Source organism: Amblyomma americanum, chromosome 8 (assembly GCF_052857255.1).
Source record: "Amblyomma americanum isolate KBUSLIRL-KWMA chromosome 8, ASM5285725v1, whole genome shotgun sequence".
Lineage (NCBI taxonomy): Eukaryota > Metazoa > Arthropoda > Arachnida > Ixodida > Ixodidae > Amblyomma > Amblyomma americanum.
In genome coordinates this window covers 65,994,213-66,019,219 of record NC_135504.1, presented here as the reverse complement: position 1 = coordinate 66,019,219, position 25,007 = coordinate 65,994,213, and the positions used below count along the sequence as shown (strand labels likewise).

At 47.8% G+C, this 25,007-nt stretch overlaps 1 protein-coding gene across 1 annotated transcript in view; it reads right to left on the bottom strand.

The window, feature by feature from the left end:
• snama (something that sticks like glue) overlaps window positions 1-25,007 on the bottom strand; it is a 109,284-nt gene that overhangs the window by 11,146 nt on the left and 73,131 nt on the right. The window contains 5 exon segments of the mRNA XM_077635043.1: window positions 6,204-6,315; window positions 6,754-6,947; window positions 7,930-8,005; window positions 21,770-21,830; window positions 23,150-23,390. Coding sequence (XP_077491169.1) covers window positions 6,204-6,315; window positions 6,754-6,947; window positions 7,930-8,005; window positions 21,770-21,830; window positions 23,150-23,390 — 684 coding nt within the window.

Genomic DNA, 25,007 nt, shown 5'->3' with positions numbered 1-25,007 from the left:
ATGCAAACAAACAAATAAAAAATGACTGAAGTGTACCTACACCGCACTGTGCTGACACTCCCTACAATTTGGGTCTAAGAAATTCAATGGTGTCAATGCGAGTAACACAATCCTTAACGGAAACAATGCCTGACAGAGTAGCCTCTAAATGATTTGTCGCGTTCACCTGCAGTAATAAAAACCTGGGGTTTCATGGCGTAACACTTCTCCGTTACAAAACTCATTCCTTCCCTACGCTTGGCCAGCCTAGTCCCAATACTGCAGCTAGTGAATCACAATGTTTGCTTAGCTGTCATTCACGATGTCACAGGGAGCAATTACCGATGGTAGGAGTCAAAAGAATAAATTTGAAAACAACTGTAACCAAATATGGGCGCTGGTTTTGGTGAGCAAGACAGACATAAAACTGCAAATACAGTCACGCCCGCTTATGACGAACATGAGCGTCACGCGGCGTCTGTTCGTTATATCCTGAAGTTCATAGTAAGTGGACCACAGGTTTAAGAGAGTTGCTTGTCAAAACACAAAATTTTTCTTTGCGAAAAAGTTCGTGATGGACGTGTTTTTGCAGCGCAGATCCAATGAGGGAGGTTTCCAGTTTATTTAAAGCAGAAGCGTGCTATCGCCAAGGCCCTTGGCATAGCCAAGCTGTCTGAGGCGCGCTTATGGGTGCTGGCTCCGAAGTTTCATCCTCATCTGATTCCTCCGCGTCACTCTCGTCCCACAGTTCAGAAACGATGCCCTCGTCCGTGCACGCTTCCGCGGTGTCGGCGTCGTCATCGACGGAAATAAAATCATTCCAACCAGTCATGACCCCCCATGCCGGAGCCGACGACGCGCTGCCACAAATCGCCGCCGGGCTGGTCCTCTTTCGAAGCATCGGACTTGGCATCAGACACTGCGTCGACGAAGCCGGCCTTGCGGAAGCAGTTCCGCTCGCCAGTGGCCGTCACCTCTGCCCAGGCCACTTTCATCATCTCTACCACTGAATACAGTAAAACCTCGTTACTACGAACCTCAGATTAACGAAATTTTCAGATTTACGAATTTTTTTAAAATCCCCACCAAAATGCTATATTTTAAATGTAAAAAAACTTTCACTACTACGAATTTCAAACTACCGAATATTTCAGAATAACGTATGTAATTTAATCTTGCAATCATCGCAAGACGCTTCGTTATTGCGAAGTTCCGTCAAAGTTTCGTACCAAATCCCTGAAGCTGACGCTTATCATCATCATCCGAAGCAGCAGCTATGCACTGGGGAACCCGTTGCAACGGATACAGCCCCAGCGGCATCGGGATCAACGCTAGTGTCGCGTTGAATGAATATAGACTAGGCGGCGCAAGCTGCCGCCCGATACAAAGGGTAAGGCCATTATCATCCATCCAGCGTGTGGTCGCATACTGCGCCGTAGTCTTAAGCCTATTCAGTGCAGTGTCACCACGTCGACAGCGAACGGTAGGATCTGCAAAGTTATCGGCGCTGTGATTGTGTTGTGCATTAGCTTTGCTGACAATGAGTTCTCCTGGCTCCCGCGTTAAAAAGAAGCGATGCCAGTTTTCGCTTAAAGAAAAAGCGGACATTCAGTTGCAGCTGAATGCTGGAAAAAAGCAAGTGGACTTGTGCAGGGAGCTTGACATCACACAGTCAACAAATACAACGATGCTCAAAGATCGGGACAAGATCATAAAACTACATCGAGAGTCGCTCCCTCAAGAAAACGTCTGCGGCTGGGCAACTACCGTGGACAGCGACTTTCGAATTATGTGGACAGCGACAGTGTGGCGGCTACATCCGCGGAGCTCACCACCGAAGACATCGTGAATCAAGTGCATGAGCAAGAAGAATGTAGACGATGCCGACACTGGATCAGCGCACGAAGAGGAAGAGATTGTTTCCGGCTCGAATGTCCTAGTCTTTCTAGAAAAGACCCAATCATTCCTCGGGCGCTGAAAAGATGTCCCCGATGACGTGCACAGGAAGGTCGAGGATGTGGAGGCGTTCGTCCTGCAGCGCTTGTCTACTCGCCAGAAGAAGATAACAGACTTCTTCAAGCAATAAATTGTAGTTAAACTGTGCCCAGCGTTATCGTTTATTATTTACTTACCAATACATAAATCTGCTGCAAAGGTACGTAATTTTAGTTCTTGTGGTGCATTACTGACATGAAAATAAAGGTTGTTCAGTACTACGATATTTCAAAATAACGAATTAAATTCGGCGGTCTCGTGAAGTTCGTTGTAACGAGATTCTACTGTACAATAGAAATGGGCAGGGTGTTCCCGTCCGCCACCCCGAATTACAACCAGGGCCCGCGATTTGAACGAAGCCATCGCGACATCGACATGACAAGAGTGGCAAAAGCACGCGATGGGGTAGACGTGCAACGAGCACAGGCGGCAATCAAGCCAAAGATACAGATGCACAGCGCCAGCGGAGAGACCAATGAGGGGCGTCCGTGAGCGTCAGTGCAGCCACCTCCTGGCTCCCACGCAAGGCCTGCTTCACGGAGCATGGCCTCCGCCCGCGATCGGCACCGGCGGCGGCGCGGTTGATCGCGGAGGCCACGCGCGGATTTGCAAGAGTGAGGAGAGGGAAGCGGAGTTGCGAGGAGGTGCGAGAGGGCAATCTTTTAAAGGTGCGTTAGCGGCGAAAGGATAGCTCACTTTGGAGTGGCACGAAACAGGGCGGGCATTTCACTTGGGATAAGGCTCGGCCCGAAAACATACCGCGTGCCGGGCGCACAATGGGGCCGGAGACAGGTTATCTCGCATCGCGGCGCCGGGTTTACGCCGTCCGTCCTTAGTAACTGATCAGCAGGACTTAATGACGTTCGTTATACGTGTGATTTCTTGCCATTGAAACAATGTATATTTTGATGGTCGCGCAGGTCTCGTTCGTTATAGGCGAAAGTTTGTATTAAGTGCGCCCATTATATGTGGGCTCGACTGCATGCCAGGGTGCCATTACGGTGCAAGGCTCCCTCAGCACAAAAGCAAGTAGGAAAAAAGAAGGAGATATTTATGTCTCGAAGCTGCACTCGGGGCTAAGAGCGGTGCTGTAGAGGAGGGCACTGGGTAAGTTTTAACCACTGGATGTTCTTAAATATGTGCTCACATCGCACGGCATACAGGTGTGAACAGAGCAGTGCAAAAGAGACAGCAGACACAAATCAAAAACCTTGGACAAGCCCTTGTCTTTTTCACCCACCGTCTCTTTCATGCTGTTCACATCAAAATCCAACTCTTACTGGTGCAAAAACAAAAACAAAACAAGCAAAAAAACAAGACGAACACGTGTGATAGCATGTATGGCTTGGCTTTTCAGATGAACAATTCCTACCCTAGTGGAGGCTTCATGGATCACAAGAAGCAGAATTTTTATCTGTACACTTAAACAGCCACACTTACACCCCAGTGAGTACAGTTAAAACTCGATTTAACGAAGTTGAGGGGAGCCGTGAATTATTTCGTTAAATCGAGAACTTCGTTAAATTGAATGAGGCATTTCTTGGGCACATAATTCAGTACATTCGATTACAGTAAAACCTCGTTAAAACGTACCCGCTTAAACAGTACTTTCGTTTTAAAAGTAGTAAAGTCAAGTCCCCGACTGAGCACCCATTGAACATAATGCATTTTGCATCCGCATAAACCGTACCAGCTTATCGCGGTCGTATCGGTTAGCACGTACCATTTTCACTTTTCGTCGCACTCGCGCGTGACGAATTCACGCCGGTAGCACCGACCCAAAGGACGGTTCGGCGTTTTCCCTAAATACCGCCGACGGGACGGCAAGCCACACAGCTAATGACAAATTGGCGCCAAAGTTGGTAATCATACAACTAGCGCAATCTTTGGGGGTCCGTATGGTCATCGTCATGACCCCCCGCGCTACCTTCCTTTCGAGTGGGTAGCGCCAACACCAGGACCGGCGCCGCTAGCGCGTATGAAAAGAAACAACAAAAATTCTTACTCGACAAGAAAGGCCCGAGGGGACTACAAATTTATTTTCCGCCAAAGAAGTCGGTGATCTTTGCCTGCGTGCGCTTTGTGAGCAACGGCCGCACCGATTTCTCGTAGGTCTGAAGTGCGTCCAGCGCGTCTTCCGTCCCCTCGTGTGCGCCGGCAAAATGTCGCAGCAGATCGAGAGCATCCATCACCTGACCTGGTGTCGGCACAAGAGCTTCGGCACCTGCAGGGTCGTTGGCAGCGTCTTCAGCCGTCACTCCCTCCACGCTTCCTACAAGCCGCAACATATCAGCATCAGTCAAAACTTCCGTTGTGACTGCGTTTGCGTCGGCGTTCACGTAGTCTGAGAAACTTATGCCTGTGGGCACTTCATCCACTGAGCGAAGGTGTTCCCAGGCATCTTCATCCTCGTGCACGGCGCTCGCGCAGTCCGGACCAGCTTCGGCAGTTTCAGGGCCTAATGTACCGAAACCGGCAGTCCTGAAGCAGTTGACAATTATCGACGGCCTCAATGCTCTCCAAGCCGCCGCCACCATCTCAACCGCCATAAAAATATCTATTTTCGTCTCACGCTTCAGCTCCAGGTTGAGGAGAACTCTGTCGACGACTCGACGCTTGTATGCGCACTTCACGCTATTAATTATCCCTTGATCCAAGGGCTGAACCACGGACGTTGCGCTTGGGGGGAAGTAGCGGAGCTCCACGCTGGTCAGCTCGACCTCTGCAACGTAGTGGGCCGTGCAGTTATCCAGCAACAGCAACACTTTCCTTTTCTGGCGACACATGTCGCTGTCAAATTCCTTCAGCCATGTAGCGAAAATGGCACGCGACATCCACGCCTTTGAATTGGCAACGTACTTCACAGGAAGCTTTTTGGTGCCTTTAAAACAGCGCGGCCTCGCACTCTTTCCGATGACAAGCGGGTCTCGTTTGTCGGTGCCGTCCATGTTGACGCACAGCAAAAGAGTCAGCCTTTGTTTGCTGTGTTTGCCGCCGTGGCACGCCTGCCCCTTCAGGGCGAGTGTTTTTTTAGGCAGCATTTGGTAGAATAGACCGCTCTCGTCGGCGTTGTAGACGTCGCTGGGGGCATATTTTCCCAGAATGTCGGGCACGTTTTCAGACTGCCAGACGCCGACTACAGCCATGCTTACGCTGCTCGCTTCACCGCTAAGCACTTTCCCGACGATGCCGTGTCGTTCTTTGAAGCGCGACAGCCAGCCGGGACTTGCCTTGAACTCGTTGTCGCCCAGCAAGCACGCGAAAGAGCGAGCTTTTTGTTGGAGCAGGTCTCCACTCACGGGAATACTATTCTTCGCCCGCAAATCCATAAACCAGGCGAAGAGGGCCTCTTCCATTTTGCTTTGAGGAGTGGTCTTCAGCGTTTTTTTGCGCGAGAGATTCCCCGACGAAGTGACGCGGAGGATGTCATCTTTCCCTTTCAATATTGTGGAGAGAGTACTCGCTGGAATGCCATGTGATGCAGCCACGTCACATTTCTTCTGTCCACTTGTCACAGCACGAATTATGTCCGCTCTCTCGTCCAGGGTAAGCCTTTTTCGTTTCTTGCAGTGCTCCATCTGCTAGTCAGGAGGGTTAGCGGCGCGCTTGCTCGCACACACCACGTCCGCGTTCACGATAGCAAGGCTAGACTGATGGAGGCCTAACAAGCTGAGCTTGACAAAGACGTGCGTTCAAAGGCACGGGGAAATCCGCACAAGAGCGGACACAGAGCACAACACACAAACACACACACAAAAAACGCGAACTGCAACAGCGCCATCTATGAAATGTGGCACGAAACTTTTTTACTGCTGGCGCCATCTCGTGAGCTCGACTCAAAATTAAAACTCGTTTTGCGCCGCGCAGTTTGAAAAAAGCGACGGGATGAAGATGCTCCGCGCTGTTACCGCTGACTCGCAATCAATAAATTTTGGGGTGCTGTCTACAAAATAGACCAAAAATTAACACTTTTTCACCTTTATTTCTCGAAAAAAGGTTCGTTAAATTGGGACAGATCATGGAATCGGTTTCGTTATTTCGGGTTAGTCAAAGCATTGAACCCTATGGGCGTCTGAGGGGGAATTAGGATACCTTCGTTAAATTGGGTTTCGTTAAATAGAGTTTTGACTGTATTGGATATAAAGCTTTGAAAGCGGTGAGCGGTCAGTCGGGAAACATTTAGGAAATGTTTCCGTGCGACACCACGGAGATGAGACAGATCCACCAACCTCCTCCTGCCATGGTAGTCGTCAGCAGGACCAAAGGGCTTAGCTGGAGGAATGTAGCCTGCCCCAGCGGGTATGGAGAAATGCGGTGGAACTACATTCATCCCTGCCAGACCTGCAATGAAGGAAGGAAGGATAGGATAGGCTGCTTAAGACTCTCTCCAAATGACACAAGGTCCCCCCGATGATTGCAATGGGTGCCCAGAGCTAACCACCAGACGAGCCAAAACATAGGTTCAACAGTGACATTGATTTATAATCAAACAAGTCACAGTGACAGGGCACAGCCCCATTCTACAGGTAGCAGCCGTGAAATTGATACCAGCCAGCATCCACACTTGGCCAGAAACTGAACAATGTATCAAGTGCTTCATGAAAAAATCAAAGGATTCAAAGGAAAACTGAGCGAATTTAGAAGAAGCAAAATGCTAGTGTAGAAGACTGGAAGCCAATTGCTTAATTCCCTGCAATATTTCATTACAGACAAGCATCGAGTGAATGAACTAAGAAGTTTTAAAGCAAAGCTTACCCCGAACGTATGCGAGCCACTCACCCGGGGGTGGTGCCTGGCCAGGGAAAGGTGGTGGTGGCAGGTTTGGCGGAGGCAAATGGTGACCCTGGGGCGGTGGGGGCAGGTGCAAGGGGGGAGGAGGGTAGCTGCCCCCAGCTCCACCCCCACCCATCCCTGCACCACTGCCACTGTACGGCGGGTAGCCACCCGAGCGGTAGTCACCGGCCGAACGGAGGCTGCCAATCAACAAAGAAACAGGCAGACACCAAGGTCAGTTTCAACAGAGATGAAAGCACCTTAAAACTAATGAGAGCACATCCTTGTATTTCCATGCGCTGCTGATGCAGAATGGTGCCACATTCTCTGGCTGAGACACCAAGCTTTGGGACTTAACCCTCTCAAGAAGCTGGCTGGCTGCATAATGATACAACACCGTGATCCCCAAGTAAATATGCACAGGAGGCAATGTCCACATCTACCTGCTCACATTTCAGTTTAGGCTCACAGCACAGTAGGATTACCACATTGTGAAATTAAGGAACAATCCTTGGAGGGCACCACGGTCCGATCAGACTCAATTTCACCACCTTTCAACAAAGCGCTCCTTGCTCACCCACTAAAAGCAAACCCATGCCAGAGCAGTGAATGACAAACGAGTATGGCGCGCAGTGTCAGTGTCCAGTCCTGTCATAGCAGCAATGGTTGCTACTTCTCAGAAAAAGCAAACCAAAGCCCTTCTCAGCTTTAGTCTTCACCCAACAAAGTATGGTGCAGTGGAAGTCTGCTCAAGGCCTAAAAAGATTGATGAATACAGGCAAAACAAATGGTTCACTTTAGCCCCACAACAACATGTTGTGGCAAACAGTTATGTCCACACTTTTTCTGACAGCAGAGATGAACAATGTACCACACAGATTACCAGGCCTAAACCAAAACCAGCACCGCAGCTGCATGGCTTGGCCTCAAGAGACAAACTCTGCATTCTTAAAAGACGAAAAAAAAATACATGTGGGGCAGGCATAACAACAGGTGACTATGCCCAGTGCTGGCTCTGTTGCTACTACACCACTCTCGCACATCAAGTTAAGACTGATAAACTACGCAAAACATGTCATGCCCAAAGGTGAACACAAGTGAAACTTTTGGCATCATCTTTTTCAATCATTTTTTTCTCCCCCAACTGCTACATAGCACGAAGGTTAAGTCGTGCCTCCTCACCTGCCACCTGGGCCGTAGTCGTGACGCGATCGGTGATGGCCATAGTCCCCGTGCCGGCTGGAACGATGGAGTGAGCCTGGAAGCAAGCAACAGGCGATATGGCACGTTCATGAGGTAGAACTAGGCACGCAGGGACGGCACCACTGCTCAAGCTTCATGTGACACAAGTGACACAAGGAGCCTGTTGCAACCAGCCAGCCAGCAGCAGCAGCACACTTGTCCCGTCAGCCAAAGTGCAAAACACCAGTGCAGCTGACAAAGCAATGTGCAACGTTTCTGAACTAACCACCTCGTGCTTTCAAGATGGGCTCATCCATTCAAGGAATTAAACAGCTTAAGCCAAAACGAACCTGCAGTGCTGAATGGCAAATTCACAATTCGGTGCTAGCAAAGCAAATGACACTGGAGATACGTTAAGAAGTGTGATGACTAAGCTAACTCGACCTCTATAAAAACATCTGGATTCTCACGTGCCGAAGCTGCACTCTGGTAGATGAGGCGAAGAAGAATGCCCAGGATCATTTCAAATCACTTGGGGCTCTTCAACATGCACCACCATCAACAGAGCACATGGGTATTTTTCTTTCCACATCTACCAAAATGGCTTTGCTGTGGCAGGGGCTCCACCTCATGACCATGCGCTCAGCGCCCAAAAGCTGAACTGATCTGGTGACTGCAAACCGCTTCCTCTCACACCACCCTACACCTGTGGCAGGATTCACAAATCAAACGTGGCAACAACAGCTCTTTAAGCAAAGTCTACAACCGCCCTCTGAGCTAGAGAGAGTCAACTCCATCGATAAAAATCAATTTTGATTTCGTCTACTGCAAGCAATCCACACTGGCGGAGCACACTGGCGGTGTTTCACAATGTCACTCACGTGCAGTTAAGGGGGGACACGGGTCTTTCGGGCCGAAAAATCTCGAAAAAATCAGTTTTTAGAAAATGTTATTTTCGAAATCAGCAGCCATTTATCTACCTCTCTGTTAAATTTCTCGCCTCTAAGGTCAGTATTTTACTCACAATACCAATTTATATAATCCATGTCGCCCGAATTTGAGCTGAAATCGGTGCCGAAACAGCAGTATTTCGCAAAGCGTAGCTCCCGTTTCATGCGCGGCACCGCAGCCATCTTGGTCTCATTTGAAAAAGCCGCCTTTCGCCTTCAATTTCCCGCCACTACGGATTCCGTTCGCCCATTGGTTGCCGAGAAAATAGCAAAAAAGAAAAGGTAGTATTCAAAATCCTATTGGCTGCCGCGGATCACGTGACAGCAGGTCGTCATCCGATTGGTGGAGCTGGCTGGCAGCGTCTGCTTGACGCGCCCGAGCCGCGGGGAGACGCGACTCTTTGTGCCGGACCGTGCAGTGCAAGAAACGCGCAGCGATGCCTGGTTCAGCGCGCAAGGTGCACTCAAGGCATAAATTCGGCAAGAAAAGGAAGAAGTCGCTGGTCGATAACCTCAAGAGACGCCCTGCTGTGCGCCCCGACAATGATGAAACTCCTGCGCTGAACGATCGTGTCAGCGAGGCCGCGCAGGTAGGCCTAACGCGCTCCGCAGCACGTGAAGCTGTAAGCGGCAGCGCCCGCATCCGCCGTGATACAGTGATGCTGGAGCCCTCAGATGTGCTCCAAAATAAGACGAAGACTGAACAAAAACTGCGAGAACTCGCCTCAACTCCAGCAACGGAGCGGAAGTCTCGTTGTTTACGTGACGGCAGCGCGTCGGACTGTCTGCTCGACGAGGCAAGCTTCACGATCGTTTGTTTGGAATCGCTCAACAGTTTGTTGAAACTTGTGAAGTGTAAAACGTGTGGCGGCAATGACTTGAGCTTCGTAAAAGATGAGCGAGAATACGGCCTTGCTGTTAAACTTTCTCTTCAATGTGCGACCTGTGGAGACGCATCGTCTGCATGGAGTTCGCCGCGGGTACGTGGCGATCAGAAGATCAACCCTTTTGTGGTGAATGTGCTCGCTGCTCGTGCAATGCAGAGCACTGGCAACCAGCAGACAGCTCTAAATGACATTTTTTCATCGCTGAACGTTTCGCACCGCGGTCTCCCACAATAAAACGTGGCAAGCCTATGTGAAAAAAAAGTTGACACCTGCAGCAGCTCGTGCAGCCGAAGAAGTTACACAAGAGTGTGCGCGGTCGGTTCGAGAACTTTATAATGAATTGGACCTTGGGAACCCCGGCAATATTGCAGTATCATACGACGGCACTTGGATGACACGCGGCCACACATCCCACATTGGTGTGGGAACCGTCATCAAACTGTTTACCGGCCTTGTGCTGGACTATGTTGTATTGTGCAACTTCTGTGCCGGCTGCGAGCGAGGACCAAAAGAAGGTGACCCATCATACCAGTCCTGGAGGGCTGGGCACCTATGCCAAAAAAACTCAGAAAAAAAGGCTGGAGAGATGGTAGTTGAGGCAGCCCTTATTCTTGTTGAAAGGTCGTTGAAGAAGTGTGGCCTTCGCTATACCACAATGCTTTCGGATGGTGATAGTCGGGCTTTTCTAGCTGTGCAAGAGGCAGATGTGTATGGATACATCAAAGTAAAAAAAGAAGAGTGCATAAACCACGTGCAGAAACGTATGGGAACAGCGTTGCGGACTTCGTTGTCCAAACACAAAGGTGCCGAAAACCTTGGAGGAAAAGGCAAACTGACAGGCAGCCTCATAACAAAGTTAAGCTCCTATTATGCCTGGGCTTTAAAATCCCATAATGGGGATGTAGAGGCTACGCAGAAGGCTGTGATGGCCACCTACCACTACATTACCTCTACTGATGAGGCATCAAACCATAGCTTCTGCCCATCGGGACTGGACTCTTGGTGCCAGCAAAATGCGGCAGCAGCCCGAGGCGAATCTGCTCCAAAGCATCGGTACAACATTCCACCCCATGTTGCTAAAGCATTGCTCCCTGTCTATGAGCGGCTGTCGGATAGGAAGCTCTTAGAGCGGTGCCATAGGGGTAAAACCCAAAACAGTAATGAAAGCCTACACTCTTTGATATGGGCCTTGGCACCGAAAGAGCGCCACGCATCATAGTTTACTGTTGAGGCTGCCGTGGCTGAGGCAGTAATGCGGTTCAACGCAGGCAGCAAAAGAACTTCTGCAGCAATATTACAGGAACTGGGCCTCAATACGAATGCTATGAGTGCAAAAAGAATGCGAGAGAAGGATGAGCGCCGAGAGCAAAAGTGCGCTCGAAAGCATTCCATTGCGGAAAATATTCAAGGAGTGCTCAAGAAGCGGCACCTGGATACTACTGGCAATCAAAAGGACTACATTCCTGGTGGCTACTAGCCATTTCCTATTGTAAATATATTACTGCACTTGTAAATATTTATTAAACTGTCCCCTGCTTGTTTTTGGGGCTTTTCTCAAAATGCATATGGTTGACTGCTAGCAGTCTTGAGGCCCTGATATCTCAGCAACCAAGTCACATAGAGCTGAAATTTCGGTTGCAATGGAAAGCCTAATGTATGCTGTGTGAAATGTTGGAAGCAGATTTTTTCATTTTACCTTAGAAAAATAATTATTTTCGTTAATTTACCATTACTTGGTACACACATTTTTTATACTGAAATTCAGAAGGTTGTAAAATGAGTAATAATTGACATATCAAAAATCTGCTCGCAACATTTCATAACTCACTATTCTGGCTATCTAACCATGCCTTAAAATTAATTTTAGATGAAATCATTATTTTGCTATTTGGGCCTCAAACAATGGGCATTAATTGTTAATTATCTTGAAAAATAATTGGCCTACACTTAAAATAAATGCATATTTGAAATCAGCATAAAAATTTGAATAAGTCTATGCATTTTTATTAAGATTGGTCAAAAAATAACAAAAATAGCTTTAAGACCAGTGTCCCCCCTTAAGGGGGGAAGAGGGTCTTAGAAAAAATTTTTTTATTAATGAAGTCACAGTTATGAAATCTTCGGGGAACATGTATTTTCACGTGCTGATTCCAAATATGGAATTTAATTTAATGTACAACAAGTCATTGTGGACTTGATGCAATACGTTATGTAACATTTTGTGGAGAGCCTTAAGAAATTCTGCTGCCGGGAACTTGCTAAAATGCATGCCATTGGTTTTTCTTGACATCAAGGTATGCATAAAGCTAAAATTATCATCCTACCTGTCATAGAAGTTGAGTTACAGAATATTGAAGTTGTCACTTCAGAAACAGGAAGACAAATTTTTCTTCCCCTTTGTGAAGTACGAAGTTCAAAACCCTGTAACTCAACTTCTGTGACAGGCAGGATAATAATTTTACTTTTATTGCATAGCTTGTTGTCAAGACAAGTGGACGGCATACATTCTAGCAAGTTCCCGGCAGCAGAATTTCATTAAAGCTCTCCACAAAAAGTTACATAACGTATTGCATCAAGTCCACAATGACTTGTTGTACATTAAATTAAATTCCATATTTGGAATCAGCACGTGAAAATACATGTTGCCTGAAAAGTTCATAATTGTGACTTCATTAATAAAAATTATCAATAAAGACCAGCTTCCCCCCTTAACTCAAAAATGAATCAGTGCTGCTGAATTTCCCACAGGTCTGCAGGTCGCATCAAATGAGAGCCCACCAAGCATTTAAAAAAAAAATTGCAGGGTTTCATGTCCCAAAGCTACAAATGGGCCGTGAGAGACGCTGCAATGGACAGCTCCAGATTAATTTCAACCACCTGGGGTTCTTAAAACGTTCCCCGACATTGCATGCCACATGGGCATTTCAGAACCACTTCGGATATTTCCATTGGCCCCAAAGCTCTTTCCAACCACCCATTTTTGGCTGAGCACTTGGCCCAATTCCTGAGAAATTAGTTATGACCCAGAGAGTTACCCTCAGAGCAAATGTTCGTAATTCCTGAGCTCTGACGCAAGTCCATGGGGTGGATGTGTACCACTGGAGATATTTGGTGCAATGTATCTTCGCTCGTTGTTTTGAGTAAACCTGTAATCAGGCCAAACACCAGACCAAAACTAACAACACAATCGGCACATTTGCTGTAACTGTTTGCTAACCCGGCCCCCTTGGACTACTCAGGAACCTCTGCCGGTAGCCAAAGGCTTCCTGGTAGACTGAGAAACACTGTCATGAGGTTATTGCTGTGCCATCAATCAGTGACTAGAAAAACCATCAAACAGCTGAATCACAATTACACTGCAAAATGAAAAACAAAAGGACACGAGAGATTTACAGAAACTAGCTGGTGGGGCTAGTGGTAGGCAGCGTGGATAAAACCATCTTCGATGACACAGAAACCTTGGTTAGCCAGTTAAAAACAAGAAAAAAAAAAAGCACGAAGGATACATATCATTAGAATGCCCACAGGTGAGCATGACAAAATATTAATGCAACGCATTTCACAAAACAAAGAAAAGCAAATTCACATACTTATTCAGCTATCATGTTAATTTCTAAATGCTGCAGTAAAGGACGCAGACAATGTTCTTGAAACTACTACAACAGACTTTTGAAATCACGTTCACCCAACACCGCAGAGGCAAATGCCCACAATTAAACATGCCACAGTATGGTGTGGCAGTTAAGGCCACCCTCTTTCGGCCCAAAAATTCGCAAAAAAAATCGCTTTGTCAATTTCGTCATATTCGGATTCACGAGCTCATTTTGCACGTGACATCGAATTTTCTGAAAGAAATAACCAGTATCTGCTTCGTAATAGCCAGTTAAATTTCCGAAGGCACACGAGTTGCCTTTGAAATCGAGGTCAAATCATCCCACGCCGTCGCTCGGTAACTACGTGCTCCCCCGGCGCTTTTTTGCTCTCCTTCCAAAGTTCGCGCCTCCAGCTTATCTTTTAAACCGGTAAGCAACATGGCGGTTCTTCCGTTCGCGGACACATCAACCACCATGGAGAAAAAGATGTTTTTTTCTTCCCCCATGACGACCACAACGAACTAGAGAGAATGCGCACCGCGTTTTCATTGGCTACAAAAAAAACCACGTGATCAAAACGGCGCTCTGATTGGTTAGGCTTGTCCGTTCCAGAAGCGCGGTGCCATTTTGAGAAAGTCTTCGAAGCATGGGACGAAGTAGCGGAAACTGGAAGCCGTCCGCAAGCCTGGTTCAGCGCAGCCTCCTAAGTCAAGGTTGTCCGCGTTGCCGACCGCATCGTCAACAAACGTTAAGCGCGTCGCGGTCCCCCGCGCCGTGAACGACGACACATCGCCACTGCCGTCGCCGGCCCTGCTCCCGAGCATAAACAACGAAAGCGAACTTCGAGTCGACGCTGGAATTGACGCATCCTCCGCAGGGCGAAGGTCAAAGTACGGTTGGTGCGCTGCCACCGTCCGACACAGGCGGCGTGAACGACACATCGCCAGTGCCGTCGCTGGCTCCTATTCCGGGGCAAAAACAACGAACGCGCAGTTCGAGCTGACGCCAAACGCGTAGGCATCCACACAGAAATGATCACCGATAGTGATGCGATAGAAGCTAATGCCTGTGAACGAGTGATATTTCGTTTTGAATTGACGCCAGTGACTACGTGCCTTTCGTGTTTCCGCGGCTCCACCAAGAAGCGAGTCATCTGTGGGTATCGGCAAGATGCCCACAGGTGACATGTATCAAAAAATAAGAAAAATAGTTCTAAGATCCCCCTAAATGGGCACTAAGGTGCAGCGACCCCAGAACTTTTTTTTTGAGTAAGGGGGCAAGGCTTCGAGCTTATTTTATTTTTAATGCTCATTTACACAATAAATTTTATATTTTATTATATTTTATTTTTCAAAGTTCAAAGGTTGATGCAAATTGTCACGTTGTGGTGACGACGCTCCAGCAGTCAGGAAGACAACGAAAAAAAGTGGCAGTGGCTTAGCTCGGCTATGCCACGAACTGCGAGCTCGTGGCCAATGTAGCTCTTGCTACAAAACTTCCAAAAAGAAACTATTTAAGGGGCTGATTCGCGCCCACTAAGAATTGAATGACTTGGCGGCGGCGATAGCCACAAGCTTGCTCCGCGGTTGTTGGACTGAATGGCTGCAGTACTTGGCCGCGCTCAATTTAAAGCTGGCAAGGTACCTTCGAGATAAGGAACCAAAAGCAACTCCAACAATCTGGAAAAATGTGGAAGCATTTGCGGTTTTGATTTCGAACGAAAAAAGGGTGCAAATATTCACGGCAATATAAAACGAATTGATATGGGAAGCTTTGTAGATGGGAAGCTTCAGGCACGAGGAGTGATCAGTTGCAATAGAAAAGTTTGTGCACAGTTTGTTTAAATTCTGCTAATCATGATCATGTACACGGGTCAGACAGTCGACTTCTGTTGGGACATGACTGGTTTAGGTTACTAATATGTGAAATGCATTACATCTGGCTATGAAGCCAAGTAGCTCAACCCCACTGTGCTTTGCATTAAAAGAGTCCTAGGACTGAAGTGTGTGAATTGTCAGAAATCTGATCCAAGTGCCAGCTATAGGAGACTGGGTCGACATCCTTCCCCCACCGTTCCAGGGTCCCTGCTAAGGTGACTAAGGTCAGTATCCTCAAAGCAAAAAATTAGAGATCACTGCGGCCACCCACATTGGAATGCGAAAGCGTTGACACCTCCTCGACACTAGTCGCCTTTCATATTTGGTGCCATGGTTGTTTTCTCGTTCACTTGATTGACTGGTTAGCGAATAACTCTGATTATACCCTCGTTTCATCCCGGCAACCATTTCGAGTTTTCAAATTTTCCGCCAAGCTTCGTTCCCGCCCACTCCCTATATTCCCGTACAGTCTATTTATGCGTCCATTACCTTTTGCTTCTCATTAATTACTCAACTGCCTGTAATTTATCATTTTTTCCATCTCCTGGTTATGTATCAATCACTTATCACTGGTCACGTGACTGCCCATTTCGAGTTTTCAACACTTGTCACCACACCTTGGCTCTGTCGACACATCCGGTTTCTCAAATTTGGCGCTACGCTGTAGCTCCGCCTACTTCCAGCATTTTCAAATTTCGCGACACTTTTGCTCTGGTCCCGCACACTTTTTGAACACCCTAATTACCTATTCATCTCATTTCGCAAATTTTTTTTCGGGCAGCAACCTCACATCATCCTCTTCCGATTACAACAACTCGTTTAACGCTGCCTCTTCTGAGCTACCCACAACAGCTGCAGACATTTTGCAGACACGATCCCCGCCGACATAGCCTAGTAAAGCTTTCGCTTTAAAAACCAGTCTGCCTGAGCTCAGGTTTATTCTGTAACACAATGACAATGATCTAAATCCTACATATCCCCCCCCCCCCCCCCCCCCCCCCCACCATGTCATGGCGTTCCACCTCTGCCCTATCATCATCATCATCAGCCTTACTACACCCACTGCAGGGCAAAGGCCTCTCCCATGTCTCTCCAATTAACCCTATCCTTTGCCAGCTGCATCCACCCTTTGCCTGCAAACTTCTTAATCTCATCCGCCCACCTAACCTTCTGCCGCCCCCTGCTCCGCTTGCCTTCTCTTGGAATCCACTCCGTTACCCTTAAAGACCAGCGGTTATCTTGCCTTCGCATCACATGCCCTGCCAAAGCCCATTTCTTTCTCTTGATTTCGACTAGGATGTCATTAACCCGTGTTTGTTCCCTCACCCACTCTGCCCGCTTCCGATCTCTTAACGTTACACCTATCATTTTTCTTTCCATGGCTCGCTGCGTTGTCCTTAACTTAAGCTGAACTCTTTCCGTTAGTTTCCACGTTTCTGCCCCGTAGGTGAGTACCGGTAAGATTATGCTGTTGTACAAATTGGCAAACTGCCACTCATGATCTGCGAGAATTTGCCATATGCGCTCCACCCCATTCTTATCCTTCTAGTTATCTCCCTCTCATGATCCGGATCAGTTGTCACTACCTGCCCTAAGTAGACGTATTCCGTAACAACTTCTAGGCTCTCGCCGCCAATTGTGAGCTGTTGTTCCCTTGCTAGGCTGTTGAACATTACCTTGGTTTTCTGCATGTTAATTTTTAGACCCATCGATCTGCTCTGCCTGTATAACTCAATGATCATGATTCGCAGTTCACCTCCTGAGTGACTCAGCAAGGCAATGTCATCAGAAAATCGCAGATTATTTAGGTATTCTCCATTTATTCTTATTCCCAACTGTTCCCAATTCAGGCCTCGAAATACCTCCTGTAAACATGCGGTGAACAGCATTGGCGAGATTGTGTCTCCTTGCCTGACGCCCTTCCTTATTGGAATTTTATTGCTGACTTTATGGAGGACTATAGTAGCTGTGCAGTTGCTATATATATCTTCCAGTATTTTGACATAAGGCTCTTCTACCCCCTGATTACGCAATGCCTGTATGACTGCTGAGGTTTCCACTGAGTCGAATGCTTTCTCGTAATCAATGAAAGCTATATATAGAGGTTGGTTATATTCTGCGCATTTCTCTATCACCTGATTGATAGTGTGAATATGATCTATTGTGGAATATCCTTGACGAAAGCCTGCCTGATCATTTGGTTGATTAAAGTCTAGTGTTGCCCTGACTCTATTAGCGATTACCTTAGTAAATACTTTGTAGGCAACGGATAGTAAGCTGATCGGCCTGTAATTTTTCAAGTCCTTGGCGTCTCCCTTCTTATGAATTAAGATAATATTTGCATTCTTCCAAGCTTCTGGTACAGTCGAGGTCATAAGGCATTGCGTATACAGGGTGGCTAGTTTTTCTAGCACGATGTCCCCTCCATCCTTCAACAGATCTGCTGTTACCTGATCCTCCCCAGCTGCTTTTCCCCTTTTCATTGCTTCTAAGGCTTTCTTTACTTCATCTTTCGTTACTGGCGGGATGACACATTCCTGTGCACTGCTGTCTTTCTCATTAACGCTCTGATTACATTGGCTACTGTACAGGTCTGTGTAGAACTCTTCGGCTACGGTAACTATCTTATCCATATTGCTAATGACATTGCCCTGCTTGTCTCTTAATGCATACATCTGGTTTTTACCTATGCCTAGTTTCCTCTTCACTGCTTTTAAGCTACCTCCGTTCTTTAGAGCATGCTCGATTCTCTCCATGTTAAACTTCCTTATGTCGGCTACCTTGCGCTTATTTATTAACTTTGATAGCTCCGTTAGTTCTATTCTATCGGTAGGGTTAGATGCCGTCATGTTTTGGCGCTTCTTAATCAGATCTTTCGTCATCTGAATTAACTTCCTGGTATCTTTTCGAACTGTCCTACCGCCAACTTCTACTGCGCACTCCGTAATTATTGATGTCAGATTATCGTGCATTGAATGGAACATCAAGATCATCTTCCTCAGTTAAAGCCGAATATCTGTTTTGCAGCGCTATCCTAAACTCCTGTGCTTTCCCTCTTACGGCTAACTCGTTAATGGTCTTCTTCTTCACCAGCTTCTTCCGTTCCCTCTTCAAGTCTAAGCTAATTCTAGACCTTACCATTCTGTGGTCGCTACAACGCACCTTTCCGAGGACGGCCACATCCTGAATGATGCCAGGTTTAGCGCATAGTATGAAGTCGATTTCATTTTCAATCTCACCATTGGGGCTCTTCCAGATCCACTTCCTGTTTTCCTCGTTTACGGAAGAAGGTATTCATGATCCGTAAATTATTTCTATCCGCGAATTCGACTAATAACTCTCCCCTGCTATTTCTAGAGCCTATCCCATAGTCACCTACCGCGTGGTCGTCAGCCTGCTTCTTGCCCACCTTCGCATTGAAGTCGCCCATCAGTACTGTGTACTGCGATTTTACTTTATTCGTTGCCGATTCTACGTCCTCATAGAAACTTTCAACGGTCTGGTCATCATGGCTGGATGTGGGTGCGTAGGCCTGCACCACTTTCAGCTTGTACCTCCTATTCAGGCTAATTACTATAGCTGCTACCCTCTCGTTAATACTGTAGAACTCCTCTACGTTGCCAGCTATATCCTTTTTAATGAGGAATCCCACACATAGTTCTCGTCTATCCTCTAACCCGCGATAGCACAGTATGTGTCCGTCCTTTAGCACTGTATACGCCTCACCTGTCCTCCTAACTTCGCTAAGCCCTATCACATCCCATTTAATTCCCGCTAGTTCCTCAAACAGCACTGCTAAGCTAGCCTCACTAGCTAAAGTTCTAGCGTTAAACGTTGCCAGGTTCAGATTCCAATGGCGGCCTGTCAGGAGCCAGAGATTCTTAGCACCCTCCGCTGCGTCACAGGTCTGACCGCCGCCGTGGTCAGTTGCTCTGCAGCCGCTGGGGACCTCTGCCCTATATGCCCTATCATATTGCAGCCAATACCTTGCAGATTCAGACATAAATGAAAAAAAAGAAAAAGAAAACAACAACAACAAAACAAACGATCCAAACACTGCCAAGAACCGTTTGCGTGAAAGTACAACTATATTGGTGAAAACCTGGGCAATGGACATTCAGGGGTCATGCTTGCTTTGAGCCGAAATATTCAAGGACTTTCAAGGTCTCACCAATATCTTTTTCAAGGAGGAACATATTGGCTTATGAAAATATTTGCTACATATCACAAATGTTCCTCTCATCGCACAAGAAACTTCTACCAACAGAACCACACAAGCTAAATTGATTTTCAGCTGTAGCTTTCCCTTTAACGGCGTTCCCCAAAACTGTTGGTCTTTATCACCCATGTCAGGTCGTTAGTAGCCTCCAGTTTACTAGTGAAGCCGTTGAGCTATCCAACACAGAACTGCTGCTTCCAACTTTTTTTTTTTTGGTAGTCAAACATTGAATTCCTGAACCAAGACAATGCTCTTTATGCATCTGCTTCTTTGCTCCTTCGGCCTCCTGCTTCTTTCAGGCTTCCAAAAAAAAAAGCACAGTTACGATGCCTTGCAGAAGCCGAAGTTCCTCTGCGATCTGCAGACTAAGGAAGCCATCCACTCTGTGCACTGCATATCACACACAATCCACTGTGTTGGGCAAGAAATTCCATGCTAAATTGCTGATTCATGCTGGATTCCTGCTACCAAGCCCTTGACTAGGAATGAGCAACAGTTGTACTCTTGACAGTTCTCAGTGCAAAGAACTGATCTTCAGGAGTTCATAATCATTTGTTGAGCAGAAGCAAGTTTCGCTGAAACTTCTAACGATGCGATGCCACCACTTCAGGGCTGGCCAAGCCAAGTCCGCTGTTTTTTTAGTACAGTTTCAAACGCCACTGGATAATCCTCATGGTTTGTTTCCGTTACTATATTGACAGGGTGTCGTCAGATCGAGTAGCTATGCTTACTATGATCAATTTGGATAGTGGTTGAAGTAGCCCATAGGGCAGCAGCAGCAGCAACGATGACAAAACCTAAGTTGCCTATGAGAAATTTATTAAAAGGCTGTACACTGAACTGTCTCCCAAATGGCCGAAGGTCACGGGCTACAACAACAAAGTAGCACATAAATGCTTGCGGAAAGAGGAATGAAAACATAGACGTACTTGCATTCATTCCCATGCATTCTTTCCCAGTGGCGCAAAAGGCGCCATCTTGGATTGAGGTGGATTTACGCTGCAGTTTGATTGGCTTGACATACTTTCGGTACCTCAATGTTGCCAGTAGAGGTCTCTGCGATCTCTACACTTCGAGGTGGCAGCCCGATTGTCATCGCCGTCAACTTGCTTTTGTTGCCGACGTTGTCGCAGGCAGTTATCACTTGTCCCGTATACGTTGAAAACTGATGCTTGGGGGAAGGAAATTGTGCAGGAGCTATCTCACATCTCAGCGGGAAGGGATAAAGAAGGGACTGAGAGAAGAAAGGAAGAAAGAGGAGGGCTCCGGAATAATTTCGACCACCTGGGGATCTTTAACGTGCACTGACATCGCACAGCACACGGGCACCTTTGCATTTCGCCTCCATCGAAACGCGCCCACCACGCTCGTGTTCCAACCTGGGTGCTCTGGATCAGTAGCCGAGCGCCCTAACCACTGAGCCACCGCGGCGGGTCTCATAAGTCTCATACGTTCGCCATTTCGTCACTTGGGTTTCTCTGACCGTGTCGACCGAGTGGCGCTCAGTTTCACAAAGTTCCATCCGTTCGCCGTTTTGCGATTGCGTCCGGCGGTTCCGCCGCTTTGAGCGAAAAGTGCCTTATCTTTGTGTGTGTTTGACGAGCGGTGTGGTGCATACTCGGGTTGTGGACAACATGGACCCGCCGGGTCCGTCAAAGAAGCGTGGGAAGTATTCCAACTAAATGCGGTGACCTTGCTGTCCTAGCGTGTACAGTGAAAGCACAACTTTGGCGCAAATACAGGCGCAAATCTTCGCCAGCAAGAGAAATTTTACGCGAGGTAAAATTAGTGACATTTTTAAGCCAATTTCATCTCAATAAAGTGATTTTTTTTTGTACTTCACGGATTTTTCGGACTGTTCGATTATTTGGACCATTTTTCGGGCCCTTAGAGTCCGGCGACTGTATGACAAAAGTGACGATTTTTTTTGCGAATTTTCAGCCTGAATGAGCTGTGTGTCCCCCCTTTAGCGGGGAGAACGTATTTACCTCCCCTATAAAACCCCAGTAGCTTACCTATAAAACCCCCGTAGCTTGGGCCTTTGCTCGGATTCCGGCGTCAGTCCGTATTAACCGAATTTTGCAATTAACGGGGGTCGAATAAACGAGGTTTTACTATCCTTTTGGCCAGCATGCCAATTGTTCGTCTCATGTGGCGTCCAGGTTTAAAACAACCCGCTTTCTTCACAAGCAGTGCTTTGGTGAACGCACTACTTTGAGAAATAACCGCACAAGTTGCTTGTGCAGCACAGCTGCTAAGGAAAACCGGCCAAACACACCCAGCAGATACACAGCAGCTGAGGAAGTTTGCTCACCTCGTCCAGGAGGCCCCCTGGAAGGATCCAGAGGAGAGTCACGGTTAGAGCGTCCCGGTAGCTGCACAGGTAAAGAGCAAAAGAGACGAGAGGTTAAGTCAAGTGCCACTTTAACATTCACTCGGCAGGGCCACTGCGGCTCTTGTTTGTGCGAACCCTTTTGCCCGCTTCTACATAAGCACTGTTCCCTCAGAAGTAAATGAATACAGCTGCCAACCAATTTTTCGGACGCCAGGGACTTGAAAAATCGTGTAAAAAGAATCACATAACTGGCATCAAAGTGTGTGATTCAGCCACAGGCAATGCCGCAAACAAATTTAGCCTCCCCTTTGGTCGAGGCACCCGCCCGAGGGACAGTAGATGCTGCAGCTATCCCGCCATCAACACGACTGTATACGCAGGCTCACGAGCCCTTCTTTGCTGGCCACCTCAAATGAGTATGGCATTAACTCAAGTGGCAACAGTGAGGAACAGAAACAACTGACTATCACTGACTGCCCATATCAAAAGCATAGCCAAAAATCATCATCATCACCACCGTCACCATCAAGCTTACTGAAGCCAACCTGTACAACTGTATCCATTTCAGTTATGTCTTTCATCGCGGTGAAGAATCGGCTGGTTGTGGCAATAATGCTCGCTCGTGTCTCAGCTAGGTTGAAAAATACGAGCTTCTGGACTGCACTGAGTCCGAAATACTGGTTATGAATGCATAAAGGCTCCTATAAAGTGCGTGACAGTTCCTCAATAAAGTCTGAAATATTGTGCAAGTCCAAAATATTTGAGTGCGAAAATTCAGTGGGCTACTGTATTTCGCCTCTATTTCAACCCACAGCAACTAGACATGCCTGCGTTGCTTCAGGAGAAGCTGCAATGGCCATAGTCTGAATGGCCTGACTGCCGCCTTGAAGCAAAGAAAAGACTTCAGCTAAGCTTGTTGGCTAGTCGGCTTTACGGGCATTTTCTACAAATGTTTCTCTTCATGAATGCAGACTGACACGGCATGGTCACAGAAACAGTAGAAACCGTGCAACCAAGCAATTTAGGTGCTTCCAGCCACACAATCTGCTAGTGACTACAGTTACCAGCAGCCACTGACAGCAATGGATGGTGTCGTAAAACTTCCGGGAACGGGAACATCAGTTTTTTGTAGCAAGTGCAGCTACCGCATGTCATGGCAACACAGCTCACAAGTTTGATTGTAACATATCCTGTTATTCAAGCAGGACTGGTCTGCCACATAAAATTCCAAGCCAGAAATGCCAGCTCTGCTGGATACAGTGCCACTGAACAAATTCAACCAAATCCAGCCATGACCATCTCTGCGTTCTGCCGAAGATCATGCAAACTGGATGAGTGCGAACCGCAGATGCTGCTCACCGCGATGGGTCCCGCGTATGAGGGCACACGTGTCGTGATGGTTGAGATGGTGCACACGCTCTCCTCGCCGTTGCCGAATGATGATGGGCTGCCGCCCGCATTGGGCCCCCGCAAGGGCGAGTGTTCGTCATTTGACCGGTGCTGGGGTGACATGGTCAGCGCCTCATCCAGGCTTGGTGCGGCGGGCTCGTCAGGGTGCTCGTCCGCAAGCGGTGTCCCCGGAGGGTTTTCGCCAGGAGTGCTGCAAAGCAAGGACGATGCACATGATGAGCCAAGAAGCTTTCTCACAGGGGATGAGCTGTGGAGTGTGGTCAAATATTGAACAGTCACACATTTCCACAATGTTGTGCAATGCACTAACATCAGCAAAAGCTGCGCTGTGCGTACATGCCAAAAGATTTTAATTTTTTTGCAACTTCATGTCTTTTTCTCTAGCTAGAAGCTAGACGCTTCCCAACTACTGATTCAAGCCTACCCAGTGACAGCACTAGAGATAAAGACTACACATCACCTTTTCCCACACCCATGACTACTAGTGTTATGCCCATCGGCACAAAATGCTTTTGAATAACAGGAACTGGGGTACTATAACACAGTCGAGCCCGCTTATAACAAACATGAGCGTCACGCGGCGTCCATTCGTTATATCCCGAAGTTCGTACTAAGTGGACCACAGCTTTAAAGACAGTTGCTTGTCAAAACAGTAAATATTTTCTTTACGAAAAAGTCCGTAACAGACGTGTTTTTGCAGCGCAGATCCAATGAGGCAGGTTTCCAGTTTATTTAAAGCAGAAGCGTGCTCTTCGCCGAGGCCCTTGGCATAGACAAGTTTTCTGAGGCTCTCTATGTAGCCTATTGCTACAGGCACGCTTATGGGTGCTGGCTCCGAAGTTTCACCCTCATCCCGCACTTCAGAAACAATGCCCTCGTCCACGCACGGTTCCACAGTGTCGGCGCCGTCATCGACAGAAATGAAATCATTCCAACCAATGCCATGACCCCCCATGTTGGAGTCTGCGACGCGCTGCCACAAATCGCCGCCGCGCTGGTCATCTTTCGAAGCATCAGGCTCGGCATCAGACATTGTGTCGACGATGCCGGCCTTGCGGAAGCAGCTCCGCTCGCCAGTGGCCGTCACCTCCGCCCAGCCACTTTCATCATCTCTACCGCTGAATACAATGAAAATAGGCATGGTGTTCCCGTCCGCCATCCCGAATTACAACCAGGGCCAAAGATTTGAACGAAGCCATCGAGACATCCATACCGCAACAAGAGTGACAAAAGCTCGCGATAGGGTAGACGTGCAACGTGCACAGGCGGCAATCAAGCCAATCAAGCTAAAGATACAGACGCACAGCGCCAGCGGAGAGACCAATGAGGGGTGTCCGTGAGCGTCAGTGCAGCCACCAATTGGTTCCCAAGGAAGGCCTGCTTCACGGAGCGTGGCCTCCACGATCGGCACCAGCGGCGGCGTGGTTGATCGCGGAGGCCATGCGTGGATTTGCAAGAGAGTAAGGAGAGGGGCGCGGAGTTACGAGGAGGGGCAGGAGGGCGATGTTGGAAGGCGCGTCGGCGGAGAAGGGTAGCTTGCTCGGGAGCAACGCGAAACGGGGCGGGCAGTTGGCCTGCGATGAGTCTCTGGGAAAACATGCCGCGGGCCGGGCGCACAAAAGGGTTGGAGGCAGGTTATCTCGCGGTGCGGCGCAGAGTTTACACCGTCCGTTTGCTGTAACCTATCAGCAGGGCTTAATGACGTTCGTTATACGCGTGATTTTGTGGCACTAAAACAATGTATGTTTTAGCGGTAGTGCAGGTCTCGTTATAAGCGGAAGTTCGTCTTAAGCGGGGCCGTTATATG